Raw genomic sequence first — 18,984 nt, forward strand, 5'->3', positions numbered from 1 at the left:
TTCAAATTAAAAAATAAAAAATATTATTTTATATTATCTTATAATAATTAAAATTAAAAAGTAAAAATATAAAAAAATAATTTTAAGTTGATTTTCATTAAATACAAAATAAGTTTGATTTCGATTCTGTTATTTATATATGCAAATCAAATACATTGAGAAGGAATTTGATTTCAATTCTGCAATGAACCATATATAAATAAAAATTTATTATTTCATTTTCGATTTTGCTTGATTTCGATTCTATTACTGATTCTAATTTCAATATGCCAACTAAGCGGGTCCTTAGTAATTTAACTTATATTTATATACTTTTTTTTGGTTAATTTTTCTTATATAACATAATTTATTATAATATATCACTACAAGAAAATATCAGAATAGAAACCGAATTTAGAAACGGATTTATATCGGTTTATAATTTGAAACGGATTTTGAAACGGAAATCTGGTAGAACAACTTAAATACATTAAAAACCAAATAGCAACTGATTAGAAACCGAAATTAGAAACGGAAACTCGTCGGTTTCTAAATTATGAAGAACATTTTGATGGCAAATTTAGCAACTGTTTATAAACCGATTACAAACCGCTTTTTGAAACCGAATAATTTTCCGTTTCTAATATTTGTCATATTAGAAACCGAATATATCGGTTCCTAATTTCTTTCACTTTAATTTAGAAACCGATTTCATTCGGTTTCAAAATAAAAGTATTATCTATTTATATTTAGAAACCGATTCGTATCGGTTTCAACATTCATATAATTTCCATTTTATTTACTAAAAATTAAATTCTTTATAGAAACCGATTCCTATCGGTTTCAATTTTCCTTTGTTATATTTAGAAACCGATTTATTTCGGTTTCAAAATAAATCTAATCATTAATTTTATTTATTAAATTTTAAGGATAAATTAGGAACCGATTCATATCGGTTTCTAATTAAACAATTTAGAAACCGATTTATATCGGTTTCAAAAGTAATGTAATTTCTATTTTATTTACTAAATTTTAAAATAAAATAGAAACCGATTCCTTTCGGTTTCTAATTACTCAATAAATTTAGAAACCGATTTCTTTCGGTTTCAAATTTTACTTAAAACGTTAGAAACCGATTCCTATCGGTTTCTATTTTCTTTTATTATATTTAGAAACCGATTTATGTCGGTTTCTAATTGAAAGTAATTTAGAAACCGATTGCTTTCGGTTTCAAATATTAAATTGTTCTCTAATTATATTTATAATTTCTATATTATTTACTAAATTTTCAAAATAGAAACCGATTATTATCGGTTTCTAATTTTTTCACTGATGCTTAGAAACTGATAACTTTCGGTTTCAAAATTTATCGATTATATATTTGATTTAATAAATTTTAAAGTAAAGTTAGAAACCGATTTCTGTCGGTTTCAAAATCAATGAAATTTTAAAATAAATTAGGAACCGATTTATATCGGTTTCTAATTCTTTTAGTTATATTTAGAAACCGATAGCTTTCGGTTTCAAAAATTAAAGTGTTATCTAATTATTTTTATTTAATTTTAATTTTAATTATATAGAATTATATTAATTTTATTTTCATAAAACTATAGGGGATAATTTAATTTCAAATATATATATTATATTAATTTTTTCAACTATATTAATTTTTATACCATTCTAGAGAAATGTCTTTCATAAACTTACGCTATTAAAATAATTTAAATCAATAATTAATTATATTTATAAAATAAAAAAATATTTACAAGTAAATACTAATTTAATACTAGCTCCATTCTATGTCAATAATTTTTAAAATTTTTTATAAGAATTAAAAAATTATTGGATAAATATTTTTATAAAAATAATATTAAAAATTAATTAAAATTTCTTTATAATATCATTGAAATGTAAAAATATGTGAAAAAAATAAATATATTGAGAATAATAATAATTAAAGTAAAGTTAAAAAATAATTAATATTTTCATAATTTTATAAAATAACAAATAAAATAGAAATTTTTTTTTTAAATGAGAGTGCTAAATTACATAAAACTACGTAGTTTTAAGGATAGGTGACCTTAACAAACCTAAAACGCTCCTCTGTTCTTCATTGCCGCCCCTTGCTTCTTAAAGTTTCGATCACTCCTAGACGCGACGCCCTCAGTTGAACGAGTGTCTTCTTTGTCAAGCTGCTTGTTGCATTCCTTCACGAAGCTCATCGTTCAAATTTTGTGCATTTTTACCTCTATTTTCAAGTGAAGCTCCTGTAATTTTCTATTTCCCTCTCTCTCACTCTCTTTTTTTGTTTATTTGTTTTTTTTTTATTCCTTCTTTCTGTGTTCGGATCTTGGTAGAAATTTCATATGCTCTATCCCATAGAAAAGGCAATTATGTAAAAAAATTAAATGGTGAGAGTAAAATAAGGCGCATAAAGAAAAATACTCAGCAGCTCCTCTATATCATTAGGCCATTGAGTCACGCCGCCGCCTCCCCCTTCCCCAAAGCCCCAGCTCCCTCTTACCTCTTTCTTCCCAGTCCCTCGGTGTCACTTTCTTCGTAGCCGCATCACTGAAGCAATTCGTCGGTGCTTTTCGCAGGTGAGTACTTGAATTTTCACTTTTCAGTTAACATACCTTTGCGTCTTCTCTTCCATCTTTTCCTAAACCAAGGGTTCATTCCACGGTTGACAGATCTCTGTTTTTTTTTTTTTTTTTTTTTTTTTTTTGTTTCCATGTGAAGCGCTGTACCGTGGGTTTTGAATTTTTGGTTTAATAGTACAGAGTATCTGCGGTTACATTTACTGTTCCGTTGATTAGGGTTTTGGTTTTAATTCCTTAGAAACTTCCATTGGCGGTTTAAGATTTGTGCCACAACTCATAAGCATGTTCTTTTAGCTGTCACGTTGGCAATGCAATTTTTCCTTTAAATTCAATTTATTTAGTACAATATTTAGTTTATCTGTTTACTTTTGGTAGATCAAATCGACTTTTTAGATGGGCTTGAACACATTATTTGCTAAATAATGGTTTCATGTGAGTGGGTTAACATGAAAGAAAGCCTTGAACACAAACCTTCTGTTTTATGCCAATAAATCAAAACTTGAAAGACTAGGTATCATCTCTACCTGTTTAACCTAACGATGTGGATAAGTATATTTTACAGATGGATAATTTTATTGCATTAATTATGAATTGTATAAAATCCACAACATGAGCATTCAAACTCATAAGTTATCCTATGGAAGTGGAACAAAGATAAATATGCAGAAATGAAATGATGGGTTGGATAAGGCATGAATGCATTTGTATGAAGGTGGAAATAGCACCCAGTGAGGAAAATTTGAGAGATGAAAGATTGAGATGCTTTGTATATATGCATTGTATATTAGTGATATAACCAGTATCAGTATGAAAGGTTGGACATATTGAAATTGCAGGAGAAAAAATTGAGAGGGAGATTTTGCATATGGTGGTCAATAATCCGATCCTAGATCTAATGTAGAAGAAGATAGAGACTAGTTACATTGTGTTCTGACTAGTTGTAGCAGTGAAAATGTTGAATGAAATCAATGAATCTTTCAAGAAGGAAAATGTATATGTAATGCTATAAATCAGCTTATTAAATTGATATTGAAGTCTTAATTACAAGTTGGTATTATTACTAGCTTTTTATTTAGAAAGGTCAAGCACTATCAAAATTTGGATGTGACTGTATTTCATTTGGGATTCTGGTTTGGTTATAAAAGTTCTCTTTAAATTGTAGCTGCCAATGAGGAATATTTTTTCCTGAATCCTGACAAGCTTTGAACTGCTTAAACCGCATGTGTCAAGAATCCGTTTGAAGAAAATGAAATAGTTGGAATTACAAATTATATTGACTTTGGGTTTGTGTTGCAGACAAGGTATTCAAAGTGCAAATATAGTCTATCACTGAAGCAAATATATCTGATTTTAATATGATCATATTTTAAAGGGTTGATGATGCCAATACATCAAAGAATATCCCAGAATCCACCTTTCAAGTTGCTGCATCCTGGCAGGCCAATAAAAATTTCTTATTGAAGGTAGCACTCCTGATACATTATCATGCTAAAGTGTGATGAATTATTTAATTTTGGTTGGTTTTCTTGATGTAGGACAGCTGCAAGGTGAGTATTTGAACTATATTTTGGAATTATTTGAAAGCTAGTATGAGTACAAATTTAGGTATTCTGCCTGGTATTCTGCCTGGCTGATGAATAATGAATAATCATTTGCCATTGGTATTACTCGTTTGCAACTCATTACCAAACGTCTTTGCCCTTTGGCATTTACCCCTCTCTCTCTCTCTCTTCTATACCATTACGTCTCGTCCTTCTTCTTTCTGCTCGTAGCTAAGGACTAAGGTGCAAAATTTACCCATTTAAGGCATCAAAATTCCATCCCTTCCAAAGGCTTAAAAGAATTTTTGCCGTCTTTTTACCCTTCTACTTTTCTTATTTTGTACATATGTTTGGTCCGTTTTCATGTCAAAAGTTTTCACCTTTTTTTTATTTGGTAGACTTTCAATTTTTATATTTGGATAAATATGTCTAGTGATGTTCTTATAATACCAATTATTATATTTAAAATATAATAAATTAAATTTTTGCAAAAAAAAATATCAATGAATTTTATATCAACAACAATTAACTCTTATTCCAAATTAGTTAAGATCCATAATACTATTTTTTTTATCATTTAATTCTATTAACATATCAAATCTTTATCAATATTCATAACTTATAAATCATCTAGTATTACTTTTATTTACGTTATTTTAATTTTTTTTATTTTTTTCACTATTTTAATTAATTATTTCTATTTTATTTTCAACATGTATCATATGCTTTATTTATCATGTGTAATCATTTTTAATTTTATCTATTATAATATTTATACAATATTACTTGTCTCGCCATTTCCCCTCTAATTTAAAGCTACATTCTTTTGTAAGATGGAAGCTAAATAGATTTTAAGTTTGAAATTTAATTAGTAAAAAAAAATTATAGGGCCACGTGTAGTACTATGGGAGGGTGACAGCGGAGGATTGTCCCACAAATGATTTAAGCGGTGGATCCAACATACCAACTAGAGTTTGGGTGATTATGGCAAAAACTTAGCGTACAAATTACATTTTGCCAGTTGCTATTTCTGTGTAACCCTATATCCCTATTTTAAGGAATAAGGTCCAGCCCACATTAGCCTCTGGGTCCACTCTTCATAATCTTGTTTCCTCTCCATTAATCATCATTATATGTTCACGTTCTTTCTCTTTGTTAGTTACAATATTTAAAAAAATAAATAAATAAAACAATTTTAGTTATTTACAAAAAGTATTTTAAAAATCAATTAAATAAAATTTTAATTGATGATTAGTTCCCATCCAAGCCAGTTTGATTTCTTATTTTGAACTTCAAAGGCATTAAAAATTATAGTTAGGTGTAAGTTTAAAAGTGAGATTAAGTGGTAATTAGGATCAACATAGTTAGTAAACCTAGTGTCGTCTCTTATAAGTAAGGGGTCATGAATAGAAATCCAACTCTATTCCCATAACATATGCGTAAGAGATTGAGAAAATGAAAGGTAAAATTAGGAACCAAAACATAAATAAATATGTATATTTAACTTATTTTATACGTAAATTGCATCATGCCTATTGTGCTTTAAATCTATAATAAAAAAAGATTAAATAAGAATTTCTGAAAAAAATAAATATAAATAATGATACTAAATTTACATAAAATAAAGAAATTAATCACAACATTTTTAATTTATGAAAATTTTTTAATTAAATTTAATTTATCTTGAATCTACAATATAATACATATAGTAAATTTTTTATGTAAAATAAATAAAATTAAAATATTCTAAAAAATTCTCTAAATATATATATATATATATATATATATATATATATATATATATATATAATTTGATGTATTGTGAATCCACTATGGTAAAATTTTCAAGTAAAATAAATAAACTACCAACAAATGCTTATTCTTATTGTATGTACATGGGATGACAATAATCAAGCTAGTATAATTAACCTGAATACTGACATATTAACATCATAGAATACAAGCAGTAGAATACAGCCTGGGAAATCATTTGTATGATTGTATGATTTCATAAATGAATTCTAATTTCGTGTTTTTTTTTTTTTTTTTTTTTTATAGGTATGTATATTCCATTTGGTTCTTCGAGCCCTTGACACTGTTGGTTTGTCTCTATCTCTATTATCTTTAACCTTACCAATTTGGTGCGATTTTTCTTACATCATCAGGTGTCAAATTGGATTTGAAGTTGCTATCTTTAGCAATAGATCTATTTTATTAAATACTCAGGAGAATTTTAAGCTGAAGGCAAGTATATATCAGCTTAGGTTGGGTTGAAACTGAGTGAGGTCCCTTTTTCTCTTTGCATTTTTCAGCATGAGAATTTGTTTCATTCATGGTTGTATAAGCAAACAGGAGGCTTGATTACATTTCAAATGCCTTTAATAATCTTCTGCTTGCAATGAATGCCAATTGTTGGATCTGAGATAATATTTTAGTTTTACATTTAAGAAGATGGATCTTGTCATTGTGAAAATGGACTAGTACATCATGCCAAGCGGCCCCATGTTGCATGGTAGAACCGAAACTCTCGTGCCACCATGTTGTGCAGGGTTTGAGAAGATAGAGAAGAGAAATATAGGTTTTATTTTAGGAAAAATTGTTATTTAGTCTTTCTATTTTATTCTTTAGTCCGTCTATCCAATTTAAATTAAGTTTTCTATTAGTCAATGTGATGCAATGTGTAGTGTGTAGAGATAATTACATGAACAAATCTTCAAAGAACAGCAAAGGTTTAATCCAAAACTTCAAGAAGAAAGAGATAAAAATAAAGTAAAGAAACTTTATTGAAAATTGAAGAAATAAATAAAATTACAAATAAAAGATTGTATGTTTATTTTATTGCTATACTAATATCTATTTTTTCATGTCCTTTAATTTTAATGATTATTATGTTTTTTAATTTTATACTATTATGCCATATAATGTAGTTATTTATTTATTTATTTACTTTGAGGTGTTAAATTTTATACAATAATTTACTGACGGAATTTCTTTTTTTTTTTTTTTTTTAACTACAGTCTGTCTCATTCTCTTTTGGTCACTATCTCTCGTTATTTTGTCCCTTGCTTTCAGTATCACACAGGTAAGTAATATTTTAATATGGCGTTTTAATTTGTAGATGCATGCATATCAATTTTTGAGGTGATAATTTTTTCTATTTGTAGAAATTTTGTAACATCTCTCATTGTTCTCTGGGTGCAAATTTTATGTTGTGCACTTGGAGAACTAATGGGAGATGCTGCTGGAATTTTTACAAATATATGACATGTCATTATCTGTCTGTTATTGGTAGAGATGATACAATTCTAATTGGGTTAGGGCCTTACCTTTCAACGCATGATTGGGGATATGATGTAATTCTGATATATGACATATCATTACTAATATTCACTTAATTATTACACAGCTATTAGGAAAATGGGATCAGATCGGAGATGGATGTATGCTAGGTTAAAAGATGGTCTATTGACCTCAGAATTCATAGAAGGTATTGAACAATTCATAACATTTGCTAAGCAACATCCAGAGTGGATGGATGGGGATAAACTGAAGTGTCCATGTAATCATCGAAAGTGTCAGAATCGTAATTATGCTGATGAGAATACAATTCGGTTACATTTGATGAAGCATGGATTTGTGCCATATTATTATAAATGGATTCTACATGGGGAACCCCGCACAAGTAATATTGATAGTCAAAACATAAATGTTATGATAGCAGAGTCTGCTTCAAGAGGTTGATAATAGCACAAGCAATACCTATGAGCAAATGGTAATGGATGCAAAGAGTCCCGATTTCTTTCATGATGTAATGTAGGAGCCTCCAAATCCATCATCTCAAAAATTGTATGACATGTTGCAAGCTGTTAATCAAGAGGTGTGGCCAGGTTGTGAAAGCCATTCGCAGCTCTCAGTTGTTGCAAGTATGTTGAACATCAAGGCAGAACATCATTTGTCAGAACGGTGTTTTGATAACATTTGTCAACTTATGAAAGAGGTGTTACCGGATGAAAATTTAATGATCAAAACTTTTACGACGTAAGAAGTTGGTTCAAGCATTGGGCCTACTGTTGAGAAGATTCATTGTTGTACTAATGGATGTATGTTATATTGGGCTGAAGATAGTGAGTTAACGAATTGCAAATTTTGTGACCATCCACGCTCAAACGACATAGTCGAGGCGCTTCTAATTTTCAAACCAATGTGCCACATAAGAAAATGTACTACTTTCCTCTCACACGAGATTGCAAAGATTATATGCTTCAATGCAACAAAGAAAAGAAATGAGATGGCATCTCGAGCATGACCATGAAGATGGGGTAATGTGTCATTGTTCGATGCAACTACATGGAAGCATTTTAATAAAACACATCCTTCATTTGTCTTGAGGTTCGAATGTAAGGCTAGGACTGCACCGATGGGTTTCAACCATTCGGTCGACCGACAACAATATTCATCTTGGCTACCATTGTCACTCCTTACAATTTGCCTCCTTGGTTATGTATGAAGGAAGAGTATATGTTCCTAACGGTACTAGTTCTGGTCCGAGAAACCCAAAAGACAAATTGGATGTGTACTTACACTCTTATTGCAGAGTTGAAACAGTTGTGGAAGTTGGAGTTGAGACATATGATGCATCAAAGAAGAATAATTTTAATATGAGGGTTGCGTTATTATGGACAATAAGTGATTTCCCTGCATATTCAATGTTATCCGGTTGGAGCACAGCAGGCAAGACTGCTTGTCCATATTGTAGGGACGATTCAGATGCATTCACATTGACAAAGGGTGGTAAACAATCATGGTTTGACAATCACCGTAAATTCTTACCAGCTAACCATCCTTTCAGACGGAATAAAATTGCTTTTAGAAAGAACAAGACAGTTAAAAAGTGCTCCCCATTCTATCCGTGAGGAAATTTTAGAACAAATAGAACATCTAGGATTAATGTGTGTCACAGATATGGGTGCAGATGAGAATAACAGCTTGCAAAGCAAAAACACGGGTTGGAAGAGACGGAGCATTTTTGGGATTTGCCATATTGAGTACTAACATGCTTCGCCACAACTTGGATGTCATGCATATAGAGAAAATGTATTTGAAAATATTTTTAATACTGTGATGAATGTTGAAGGGAAGACGAAGGACAATGCAAAATCAAGAGAAGATTTGAAAGAGTTTTGTCACCGACCTGAGTTAGAGAGGGATATGGCAACAGAAAGTATCCTAAAGCATGTTACACATTAGACAAACAATCATAAGCGTGTTGTGTGAATGGCTTAAAAATCTTAGATTCCCAGGATGGTTATGTGTCAAACATGGGTAGGTGTATAGACATGCAAAAACTAAAGTTGTTTGGGATGAAAAGCCATGATTGTCATGTCTTTATGCAAAGATTACTCCTAATAGCATTTAGGGAATTGCTTCCAAAATTTGTGTGGTAAGCATTGACCGAATTGAGCAATTTCTTTAGAGAGTTAACTTCAACAACACTTAGAGAAGAAGCCATGTTACTGACTCAATGAAGAGATTCCTATTATATTATGTAAACTAGAGCGTATATTCCTCCAAGTTTCTTTGACTCCATGGAACATCTCCCAGTGCATTTGGCTTATGAAGCATGGATTGCTGGTCCTGTGCAATATCGGTGGATGTATCCATTTGAGAGGTAACTAGTTTAATGTATTGTTGTATACTATCATTACATGGAGAAATAAAAACTTTGTTGTGACTAAATAGTAAATGGTACAGGTACCTTAGGAAGTTAAAAAATAATGTGAAAAATAAAGCCAAAGTGGAAGGTTCCATATGCAATGCATACTTAGTTGAAGAAGCATCGTCATTCTGCGCTCATTATTTTGAACCCCATGTCAACACAAGGCATCGAAAGGTTCCACGCAATGATGATACAAATGAACATATGGATGAACATCTAGGGAATCTATCAATTTTCACTCATTCAGTAGGCCACTGAAAAGGAAAGGTTAGATATCTCACGAACAAGAATTTCAAGCAAAGACAAATGTACATCTTGTTGAATTGTATAGAAGTAAAACCGTACATTGAGTAAGTTTTTCTAATATTCAATTATTATAATTGTTGCAATGCCATTATTGATTCCAAACATGTAATTAACTATTTTCATTGTGTGCAGCATTTTTGTTAATGAGTTACACATGGCCAATCCAAATATCAATGATAAACAAGTTGATGAGAAACTAGAGCGTGAATTTGATAAGTGGTTCAATAAATATGTTCACAATCCCTCCAACAATATATCAAGCCAGTTTTTAAAGGATCTATCAAAGGGTCCATTAAGAAGTGTTATGTGCTACAATAGTTATGTAGTTAATGGTTATAAATTTCACACTAAAGGTTATGGTTCGCATAGGGCAACGATGAACAGTGGGGTATGTATCAAGGGGACTAATTACAGTACTAATGAAAGTGACTACTATGGACAATTAATTGAAGTGCTACGATTGGAGTACCCTGGATTACCAATCAAAAGAACTGTATTGTTTAAATGTGATTGGTTTGATCCAACACCAAATGTGGGAACAAAGATTCATCCAAAATATAAACTTGTGGATATTAATCATAAAAGATCCTTCAATAGGTATGAACCATTTGTTCTTGCTATCCAAGCTGCTCAGGTGAATTATTCCATATATCCAAGCTTAAAACGTGACAAGGATGATTGGTGGGCTGTGTTCAAAATCAAAGCGAGATCTGTTATTGATCTTCCTGAGCAAGTGAATGTCACAACCCCCCCTGCACGGGAAGAACCATTTCAAGAAGATGAAATGGAAGTCCCTTTGATTCAAATTGACGATGATGATGATCAACAACAATACTTGAATGATCAAAACGGTGTACTAGTTGAAATTAATGAAGAGGATGTTGAAGATGAAGAAGAGCTTGAATTGGACTCAGAAAGTGATGAGGAATGCGATGATGTATATGATAGTGATACTAATTAGAATTAGGTATTTCTCTTAATGAATTTATATTTCTAAACTTGAAGTATAAACTCTAACTAATTTCATCTGTATTATGTATCATAAGTTGAATGAAGCTAACTAATTAATACAATTATTTATGCAGGATGCGAGGCAACGGTCGCAGGGGAGGTTTGTTGGGTCATTCACAAGGCAAAGCGACTGCGTGCAGGATGAGCCCAATGATCAACTAGACCAATCTACACAGGGTCAGCCTCAGGTTCCTTCACGATCCACTGGGAGGTCGGCACCAGATCCAGAGGGGTCTACTGCTTCAACACAGCATCGAGCTATACCTCCACCTCCACCGCCACCACCTATTACCCCATCTTCTGAGCCTGCAATTGGATCAACCTCTGGTCATGAAGGTCATTCAGTTGGGGCAGCACCAATATCATCGATGGATGGCCTATCACTCACTACATTTGGAAGAAAGAAAAGAATAAAGCTCATTAATGGCACGTAAGTATTTAAAATTAATTAACTTTATCTATGATTTGGTATTTCATATCATTGGGAATTGAAGTACTGTGTTTCTACATTTACATAAAATCAATATATTTCTGTCTTTCTTTTGTACAGGTTACATCCATCTGAGGAATGTGCTAAGAAGATGAAGAATATCTTCAAGGAGAGGATGGACCCAGAGGGGCACTGTTGGAAAACTATCACGCCTGAAACAAAAGAGTTTTACTGGGATGAATTTCAAGTAATAAAATAAATATTTAAATATTAGCTATCAGATAACTAATTTGCATAGTTTATGAAACCTCAAAAAAGAATGTTATGAACAAATATCATTTAAGTGATGAGAATTTGTGAATTAATGTAAAAGAACACAATTGAAGTATATTAATGCTTAAATGATCTATATGTACAGCTTGTGTGATATTGAAAATATATATTGTTGTGAGTTGTTGTAGTTGGGGTGGATGTTATTTATTGTTGAGAATATATGAAGTGTTTTTAACAGGTGCAATTAATACCTAATAACTAGGTTGGATTGTCCAAAATTTAGGGGAAATGCTGTCAATTTTTTTCTAAAATATTATCATACTAATACAACTGTCTTAATTTTTATTTGTTTTACAATATAAATACTTTGACTAGCAAAAGGTGACTCCACTCGTAAAGGAAGTTTAGAGGCGTAAGGCTGCAAAGCGTTACAAGGCACTAATGTGCAATGTCAGAAAAGGAATATTCAACGTCATCGTGCCTAATAGTACAATACAAAAATAGAAGGAGGCATGGAGTAGCTCAGAGTTCAAAGCCAAGAGCCATCAATTCACTGCTAACCGTTGTAGTGAGATAGGGGGAGTTGGGGCAGGCATCTCTAGACACACAGGGGGTTCAGTTTCACATGCTACTCACGCAGATAGAATGGTAATGATTTCATATTTACTATAGGATGGTAATGATTTCATATTTACTAGTTTTGTTATTGTCTGTCTACATATTAGTAGCAAATAATCGAACATTATTATAAACATCACTAAAATCATTATATCATTTCAGGAAGCCCAGCTTGGCCGAAGACCTTTTCCTTATGAACTTTTCCATAAGACCCACACTAGGAAAGGCACCTCCGATATGGTTGATTCACGAGCGCAATCAATTAAGGTAAGTGAACAAGTATTTTATGTCTTTCAATTATATGAAAAAAATGAATAAGTGAGTTTGTTTATTCAATTGCCAAGAAAAATAAATTTAAAATATGTGTATTGACTTATGCAGGATGCATTTTTGGCGCTTAAGGAGCAGTCGTCTCAACCACAAGAGGGGTGCAGTGACCCTCCTATTGTAGATGAGGTCGCACTATATTATCAAGTTGTGGGGGGGGAGAAGAAGAACAGGGTTTATGGCATTGGATCTCAAGCATCAATTTTTTACCCTAGCTCATCACATGGATCATCTTCTACTGCATCCTATTGTGCTCGATCGGAGGCAATGCAGGAAGAGATTCAACAATTGCATCAGACTATTGCAACGCTCAAGGATAGTTTGGTTGCAATGGAGGAGAGAGATCGACAACGCGAGTTGATGCTAGAGGAGAGATATAGACAACGTGAGCAGACATTGGAGGAGCGCATGCAACAAATGATGCAAAACATGATGTCACAAATGATGCAGGGTACGCAGTTTACAGCCCCAACTCCACATGCGACTCATCAAGATGATGGTAGAGAGGCTGATAGTGGTGATGAGTGATTATCTTGTTGATGACAAGTAGCTTGTTTTTTTGTTATTATGATATTTTATTTTTCCATACAGTATATTATTGTCATAACCCTTCACTGTCATATTTATATATAATATTGACTGATATTTGATAGCCTGATATTATAAATATTATGATATTGAGCATTTAAAATTAATATTATATTATATGCTTCAATACAGGAAATAATATATTAAATAAAAAAATAAAAATTTTCTACTAGTAATTTGAAACGGATTAAAACGAATTTTTCCGTTTCTAATCCAATAACACAAGGATCGGTTTCAGAATTTATAAACCTATTAGACTGTGAATTTCTGTTTCAAAAATATTGAAACCGAAATATCAGTTTTTAAATTAAAACGGAATTTGAAACCGAATATATGCGGTTTCTAAATTTGAAACGGAATAGTGGTTTGAAAATAGATTCAGAATTTGAAACGGACGCCATTTTCCGTTTCAAATTCATTTAGAAACTTGCGGATTTAAAACTGAATATTTCGGTTTCAAATCGGTTTCTAAATGTATTTAGAAACCGATTTTAACTGATTTGAAACCGAATATTCGGTTTCAAATCTCCTTTTTTCTTGTAGTGTATTAATTTTTAATAATCGATTAAATTTAATTATTTATTATCATAATTAATTATTGTTACTGTATAATTAAAGTTGATTTACTTCTAGTTTATTAAATGTTGGCGATCCGATCTTTTTAAGAACTTTCCAAGCAAATATGAAAAATAATACCCATTACTGTGAGTCCTCTAGCCAACATTGTTCAAACTGGATACTGTAAAGAACTTTCTCCAACTTTGATATTTGCTCTATCAAATTGGGCTAAATAGGGTGTGAAGTGTTGAAGGTCCACATCAAAGTCAATAGTTACAAGATAAGGAGATTTGTTTGTGAAACATGTACACCACAAAGTTATATTTTATCATGAATTCATGAAGTTGATTGGCATAAGATTCATTTTTCTGATAACTCAAATAGCTAATAAAACAAATAAAATTAGTCAAAAGAAATAAAGACACAAGACATGTCCAAAAATGTATTATCTATTATCATTAAATATCTTTACCCTACCATATATCAAACTTGAATGAAATTCAAGCTCTTCAATCTCCTGGTGGTCCTAAATGCTAAATTCCTAATGGATATCTTGATTACTTCTTCTTTCTTTCTTTCTTCTTCTTCTTCTTTTTCTTCTTTTTTTTTTTTTTCCTTTTTTTTTTTGTCAGAGGGTTCAAAAGTCATACAATATGAAGACTGTCATCTTCCTTTTCTACCATATGAGAGACGCATTCTTCTTTGTCTATCACATATCTAATCAACTTCTCTATCCAATTAAATTATTTTTTTTTTGTATTGGATATATTTATAAGTGATTTTGAAATTCTATAGTATTCCTATTCTTATTAAGATTTTAGTAATTAAAATTTATTAAAATATATTTATTAATTTAATTTTTATTGGCCAACTAAAATAAAATAGAATCAGTCATTTATTGTTGGCCTAATCATACTAAAAATCCAAACCTTTTCAGACATTTTGCGTTTTAATTCAATGGTTTTAATTTTGGTTCAATTGATTAAATCTTTATAGATTAAAGAAATTATATCCAAATTTCAAATTGAATTTGGGGGGCATTTGTCTCATCCCATGTGGCATGCCAGTTTTCTTTCTTTTTTTTTTTATTAGTAAATAGTGCCACCATTTAAAATAAAAAGAAAATTCGGATCTCTCTCTCTCAGATCCCATGATAATTTAAGTGATGTGGCACTATTTAATAATAAAAAAAGACAGCTAACATGCCACATGGGATGGGGCACATGCCCCTCAAATTCAATTGGTAATGTTGCTTTTGTCTCTCAATTTGAATCTAAAACATATGATGATGCTCAAAATAATGAGAGTTGGCTTCTTGCTGTGCAAGAGGAACTCAATCAATTTGAGAGAAATAAAGTGTGGATACTTATTCCTAAACCTAAAAAACATTCTATCATTGGAACTAAATGGGTGTTTAGGAATAAGATGAATGAAAAATGGCATGTAATTAGAAATAAAGCTAAACTAGCAGCTCAAGGATACAATCAAGAGGAAGATATTGATTTTGATGAAACTTTTGCTCTGGTTGCTAGAATTGAAGCTATTAGAATATTGTGTATATTTGCATATTTTAAGAATTTTATGCTTTATCAAATGGATGTTAAAAGTGCATTCTTAAATGGATATATTGATGAAGAAGTTTATGTGGCTCAACCTCTTAGTTTTGAAGACCCTCATTTTCCAAATCATGTTTACAAGCTTACTAAAGCTCTCTATGGTTTAAAGCAAGCTCCTAGAGCATGGTATGAAAGACTTAGTAAATTTTTTCTTCAAATTGATTTTAAAAGAGAAAAAGTAGATACAACTCTTTTCATTAAGAAACTAAGAAAAGACATGCTAATTGTGCAAATTTATGTAAATGATATTATTTTTGGTGCTACTAACCATTCTCTTTGTAAGAAATTCTCCAACATGATAAAAACTGAATTTGATACGAGTGTGATGGGTGAACTTACTTTCTTCCTTGGATTGCAAATTAAAGAAATGAAAGATGGAATTTTTATAAATCAGTCCAAGTACATAAGGGATATGCTAAAGAAATTCAAAATGGAAGTCATGAAAAGTATTGGAATTCCCATGAGCTCAACAATCAAATTTGAGAAAGATGAAAAAGGTAAGGAGATAGATAATAGACTCTATAGAGGTGTGATTGGTTCTTTACTCTACTTGACAACATCTAGATCAGACATTCATTTTTGTGTATATTTATGTGCAAGATTTCAATCATGTCAGAAGAATCTCATCTTGTAGCTGTTAAAAGAATTTTTAAGTACCTCATTGGCACACACAACATTGGCTTGTGGTATCCAAAATGTGAATCATTTGATCTTATTGGTTATAGTGATTCAGATTTTATTGGCAGTAGATTGGATAGAAAAAGCACTTCTGGAACTTGTCAATTTCTAGGCCATGCATTAGTTTCATGGCACAGTAAAAAGCAAACTTCTGTTGCACTTTCTATAGCAGAAGTTGAATATATTGCAGTTGAAAGTTGTGTTGCACAAATTTTATGGATGAACCAACAGCTTGAAGATTTTGAAATTAAGTTTGATTACATTTCCATAAGATATGACAACACTAGTGCTCTAAACTTATCAAAAAATACTGTACAACACTCTAGAAGCAAGCATATTGAAATTAGACATCATTTTATTAGGGACCACGTTCAAAATGGTGATATTCAAATTGAATTTGTTCCTTCTGAAAAATAACTTGCTGATATTTTTACAAAGCCATTTAATGAGGAAACTTTTTGCAAAATAAGAAGAGAACTTAGTATGACTGATGCTCTTGCTTAACATTTGATGCATATTCATGTTCCTCTATAAAAATTAAGTGACATATGTTGATTTGTGGTGCTGATAATGTGTTCTGAAATTTCTGGTGCAATTTAAAAATTTTTAGGTCTGATCTGACGTGAACAGTATTCTATAGAATTTAATCACAGTGGCATACTAATCTGTTTGCTAAGTGCTTTACCACTGCTCTTAATTTTTTGTCGACAAACTAGTAGTCAGGTCTGATTGTACTAAAATTCTAAAATTATTTTTCATTTCCTGAGCGCTTATTCTGTAGTTTTAAAAGTCATATTACTTAAATACCCCCTTTGTTTAAAACTATGTTTCATTATGTGTCTAGAGGGCAAAATAAACTTTTCATATATTAATTTCTGGCACGGGACTAAAAAACTTGCAAAACCATCAATCAGTTATGCTTCTCCACTGATACATGATATCAATCTCTCTGTAAAACTTCCATTTCTATCTTTTCAAGCTTAAATTTCAAATTTTTTCTTTTTTGACACATCTTTTCCCAAAACTTGATTAAAAATCAAACCATTTTCTTGTTAACCCGTTTCACTCACAACTCTCTCAACCATCATCTCTCTTCATTTTCTTTAAAACGTTAGAAACCCATTTGCTCTGTAACAAAACCCTCATTCCGCATTCTCCAAAATAGAAAATCCCAAAATTCTTCTTGCTCATTCCCCAATATCTCTTATTGTCGAAAGGAAATCTCTCAAGTTAATTCTTTTTGGGTTAAGTTTTTCGAAGCATTCCTTCTTGTTTTCATCAACTTGTGTCTTCTCTATAAGTATCAGGTATTCTATTTTGTGAAATTGTTGCAGCATTTATTTATTTTTAATTTACATGATATATCTTCAATTTTTCTTGAAATTAGTTGGTGGGTTTTCTTATATTAAGTATTCTCATGATAACAATATGCGCTATATGTCAAAATTATGAATTTGTTATTGATTTTCAAAAACCCTAATTTCTTATTGTCTATCCTGAAAATTTGAATGTTACATGATAATGCTTCAAAAATTTGTTGTTGTTCTTTTAATGAGTATACGTTAACTGCTCACATTGCTTATTTTGTGAACCTAGCATTATCTTTCCCTACTGCCCAACACTTCCTGATTTGGTCATGGCTCGGTCAAAAGGAAAAGGCAAGGAAAAGGTTACCACACCCTCATCATCTTTAGATTCTGCCAATGCTAGTGTTCTTTCATCACCTCCTCCTACACAGAAAGAAGCTCCTCTGGTCATTAGAAAGACAAAAGAAAAGTCCAAGAAGAGGACCAGTGAACCTGTCCAGGAGAAAGGTTCTAAAAAGAAAAAGACTTCAAAAGCTCCAATTGTGATTATGGAAAGGGTCATTAGAAGTCTTTTCTATTGTCAATAAGAGAGATTTTGAAGCAGAAGTATTTAAAGAGGAAGTGAAAGATAAAACCAGCATCACCCATGCTCACCAACACATTAAAATTCTGCATAGCTTCATCATTTATGTACTAAACCCTAGAACTAGTAGTCCAAACTATGTAAGCACACTTGATCTTTGCATAATCTGGCATATTGTGAATGAAATTGAGTTTAATCTTGCCTACTTTATGCTGAAACAAATAATGAAATGGAAACCACCTTACAACTACCCTATGCCCATCTTCTTAATGGCTTATTTAGAGATTTTGGGATATTATTGGAAAATGAGAAACTTAGAACAAATATGATCCCCATTACAAGCCTACAGAAAGATGATGATGGTAGGAAACTGACGTTTGAACAAGGTGTTAGGTCTAAGGGTAGTGCAAGTGATGCTTTTGATGTTGAAAGAATTATGAAAGAAGAAAATAATTTAAGGCAGTTTGTTGAGATTGAATTTGGAGAAAGACAGAAATTTCGATCTTTTCAAGATGTTCTTATGAATGCACTTGATTCTAAGATTGATGAAACTTTGATGATGATGTATAAAATTGTGAATGAACTAATAAAAATCAAAGTTCATTTGGGTCTTTCAAGTACTAAAGCTAGAGAAATCAGTAAGGCTGCTGCTACTGGTTATGTTCCACTAACAGAAAAAGAAAAGGAAACAGAAGAGGAAGAAGAGGAAGAAGAAGAAGAAAAAGAAGAAAAAGAGGAAGAAGAGAAGGAAATAGAACAAGAAGAAGAGGAAGAAGAAAAAGCTTAAAAAGAGGAAGAAGAATCAGATGATGAAGACTCTAGCAATGATAGTGATGGAAAAGGAGGCAGC

The 18,984-nt window shown here is 31.3% G+C and overlaps 2 protein-coding genes and 1 long non-coding RNA gene across 4 annotated transcripts; all 3 read left to right on the top strand.

Annotated features, from left to right (window-relative positions):
* Positions 1-3,804: 3,804 nt before the first annotated feature.
* Positions 3,805-7,834, top strand: LOC110656374 (uncharacterized). Of its 2 annotated transcripts, none has more exons than XR_009143192.1 (5): positions 3,805-3,883; positions 3,955-4,045; positions 6,182-6,408; positions 7,141-7,205; positions 7,530-7,834. It is a non-coding gene; the product is annotated as an uncharacterized LOC110656374 (long non-coding RNA). The 2 variants fall into 2 exon arrangements; XR_009143191.1 differs by having other exon boundaries at positions 6,182-6,224.
* A 2,314-nt stretch (positions 7,835-10,148) lies between these two features.
* On the top strand, positions 10,149-11,187 carry LOC131172615 (uncharacterized). Its single transcript, XM_058133888.1, has 2 exons — positions 10,149-10,189; positions 10,278-11,187. The coding sequence occupies exon 2, from the start codon at positions 10,300-10,302 to the stop codon at positions 11,104-11,106; it is 807 nt and encodes a 268-aa protein (XP_057989871.1). The 5' UTR covers positions 10,149-10,189; positions 10,278-10,299; the 3' UTR covers positions 11,107-11,187.
* A 109-nt stretch (positions 11,188-11,296) lies between these two features.
* Positions 11,297-13,456, top strand: LOC110673185 (uncharacterized). The gene is made up of 4 exons (XM_058133901.1): positions 11,297-11,586; positions 11,707-12,507; positions 12,640-12,744; positions 12,859-13,456. The coding sequence occupies exons 2-4, from the start codon at positions 12,505-12,507 to the stop codon at positions 13,330-13,332; spliced, it is 582 nt and encodes a 193-aa protein (XP_057989884.1). The 5' UTR covers positions 11,297-11,586; positions 11,707-12,504; the 3' UTR covers positions 13,333-13,456.
* The last annotated feature ends 5,528 nt before the right edge of the window (positions 13,457-18,984 follow it).

This window comes from Hevea brasiliensis, chromosome 2 (genome assembly GCF_030052815.1).
Source record: "Hevea brasiliensis isolate MT/VB/25A 57/8 chromosome 2, ASM3005281v1, whole genome shotgun sequence".
Taxonomy (NCBI): Eukaryota; Viridiplantae; Streptophyta; class Magnoliopsida; order Malpighiales; family Euphorbiaceae; genus Hevea; species Hevea brasiliensis.

What these genes read in the sequence shown, in the direction of transcription:
- LOC110673185 (XM_058133901.1), top strand. An exon ending in CACGAGCGCAATCAATTAAG is followed by an intron (nt 12,745 to 12,858) that starts GTAAGTGAACAA and finishes TGACTTATGCAG; the next exon opens with GATGCATTTTTGGCGCTTAA.
- LOC131172615 (XM_058133888.1), top strand. Translation starts at nt 10,300, where the DNA reads ATGGCCAATCCAAATATCAATGATAAACAAGTTGATGAGAAACTAGAG.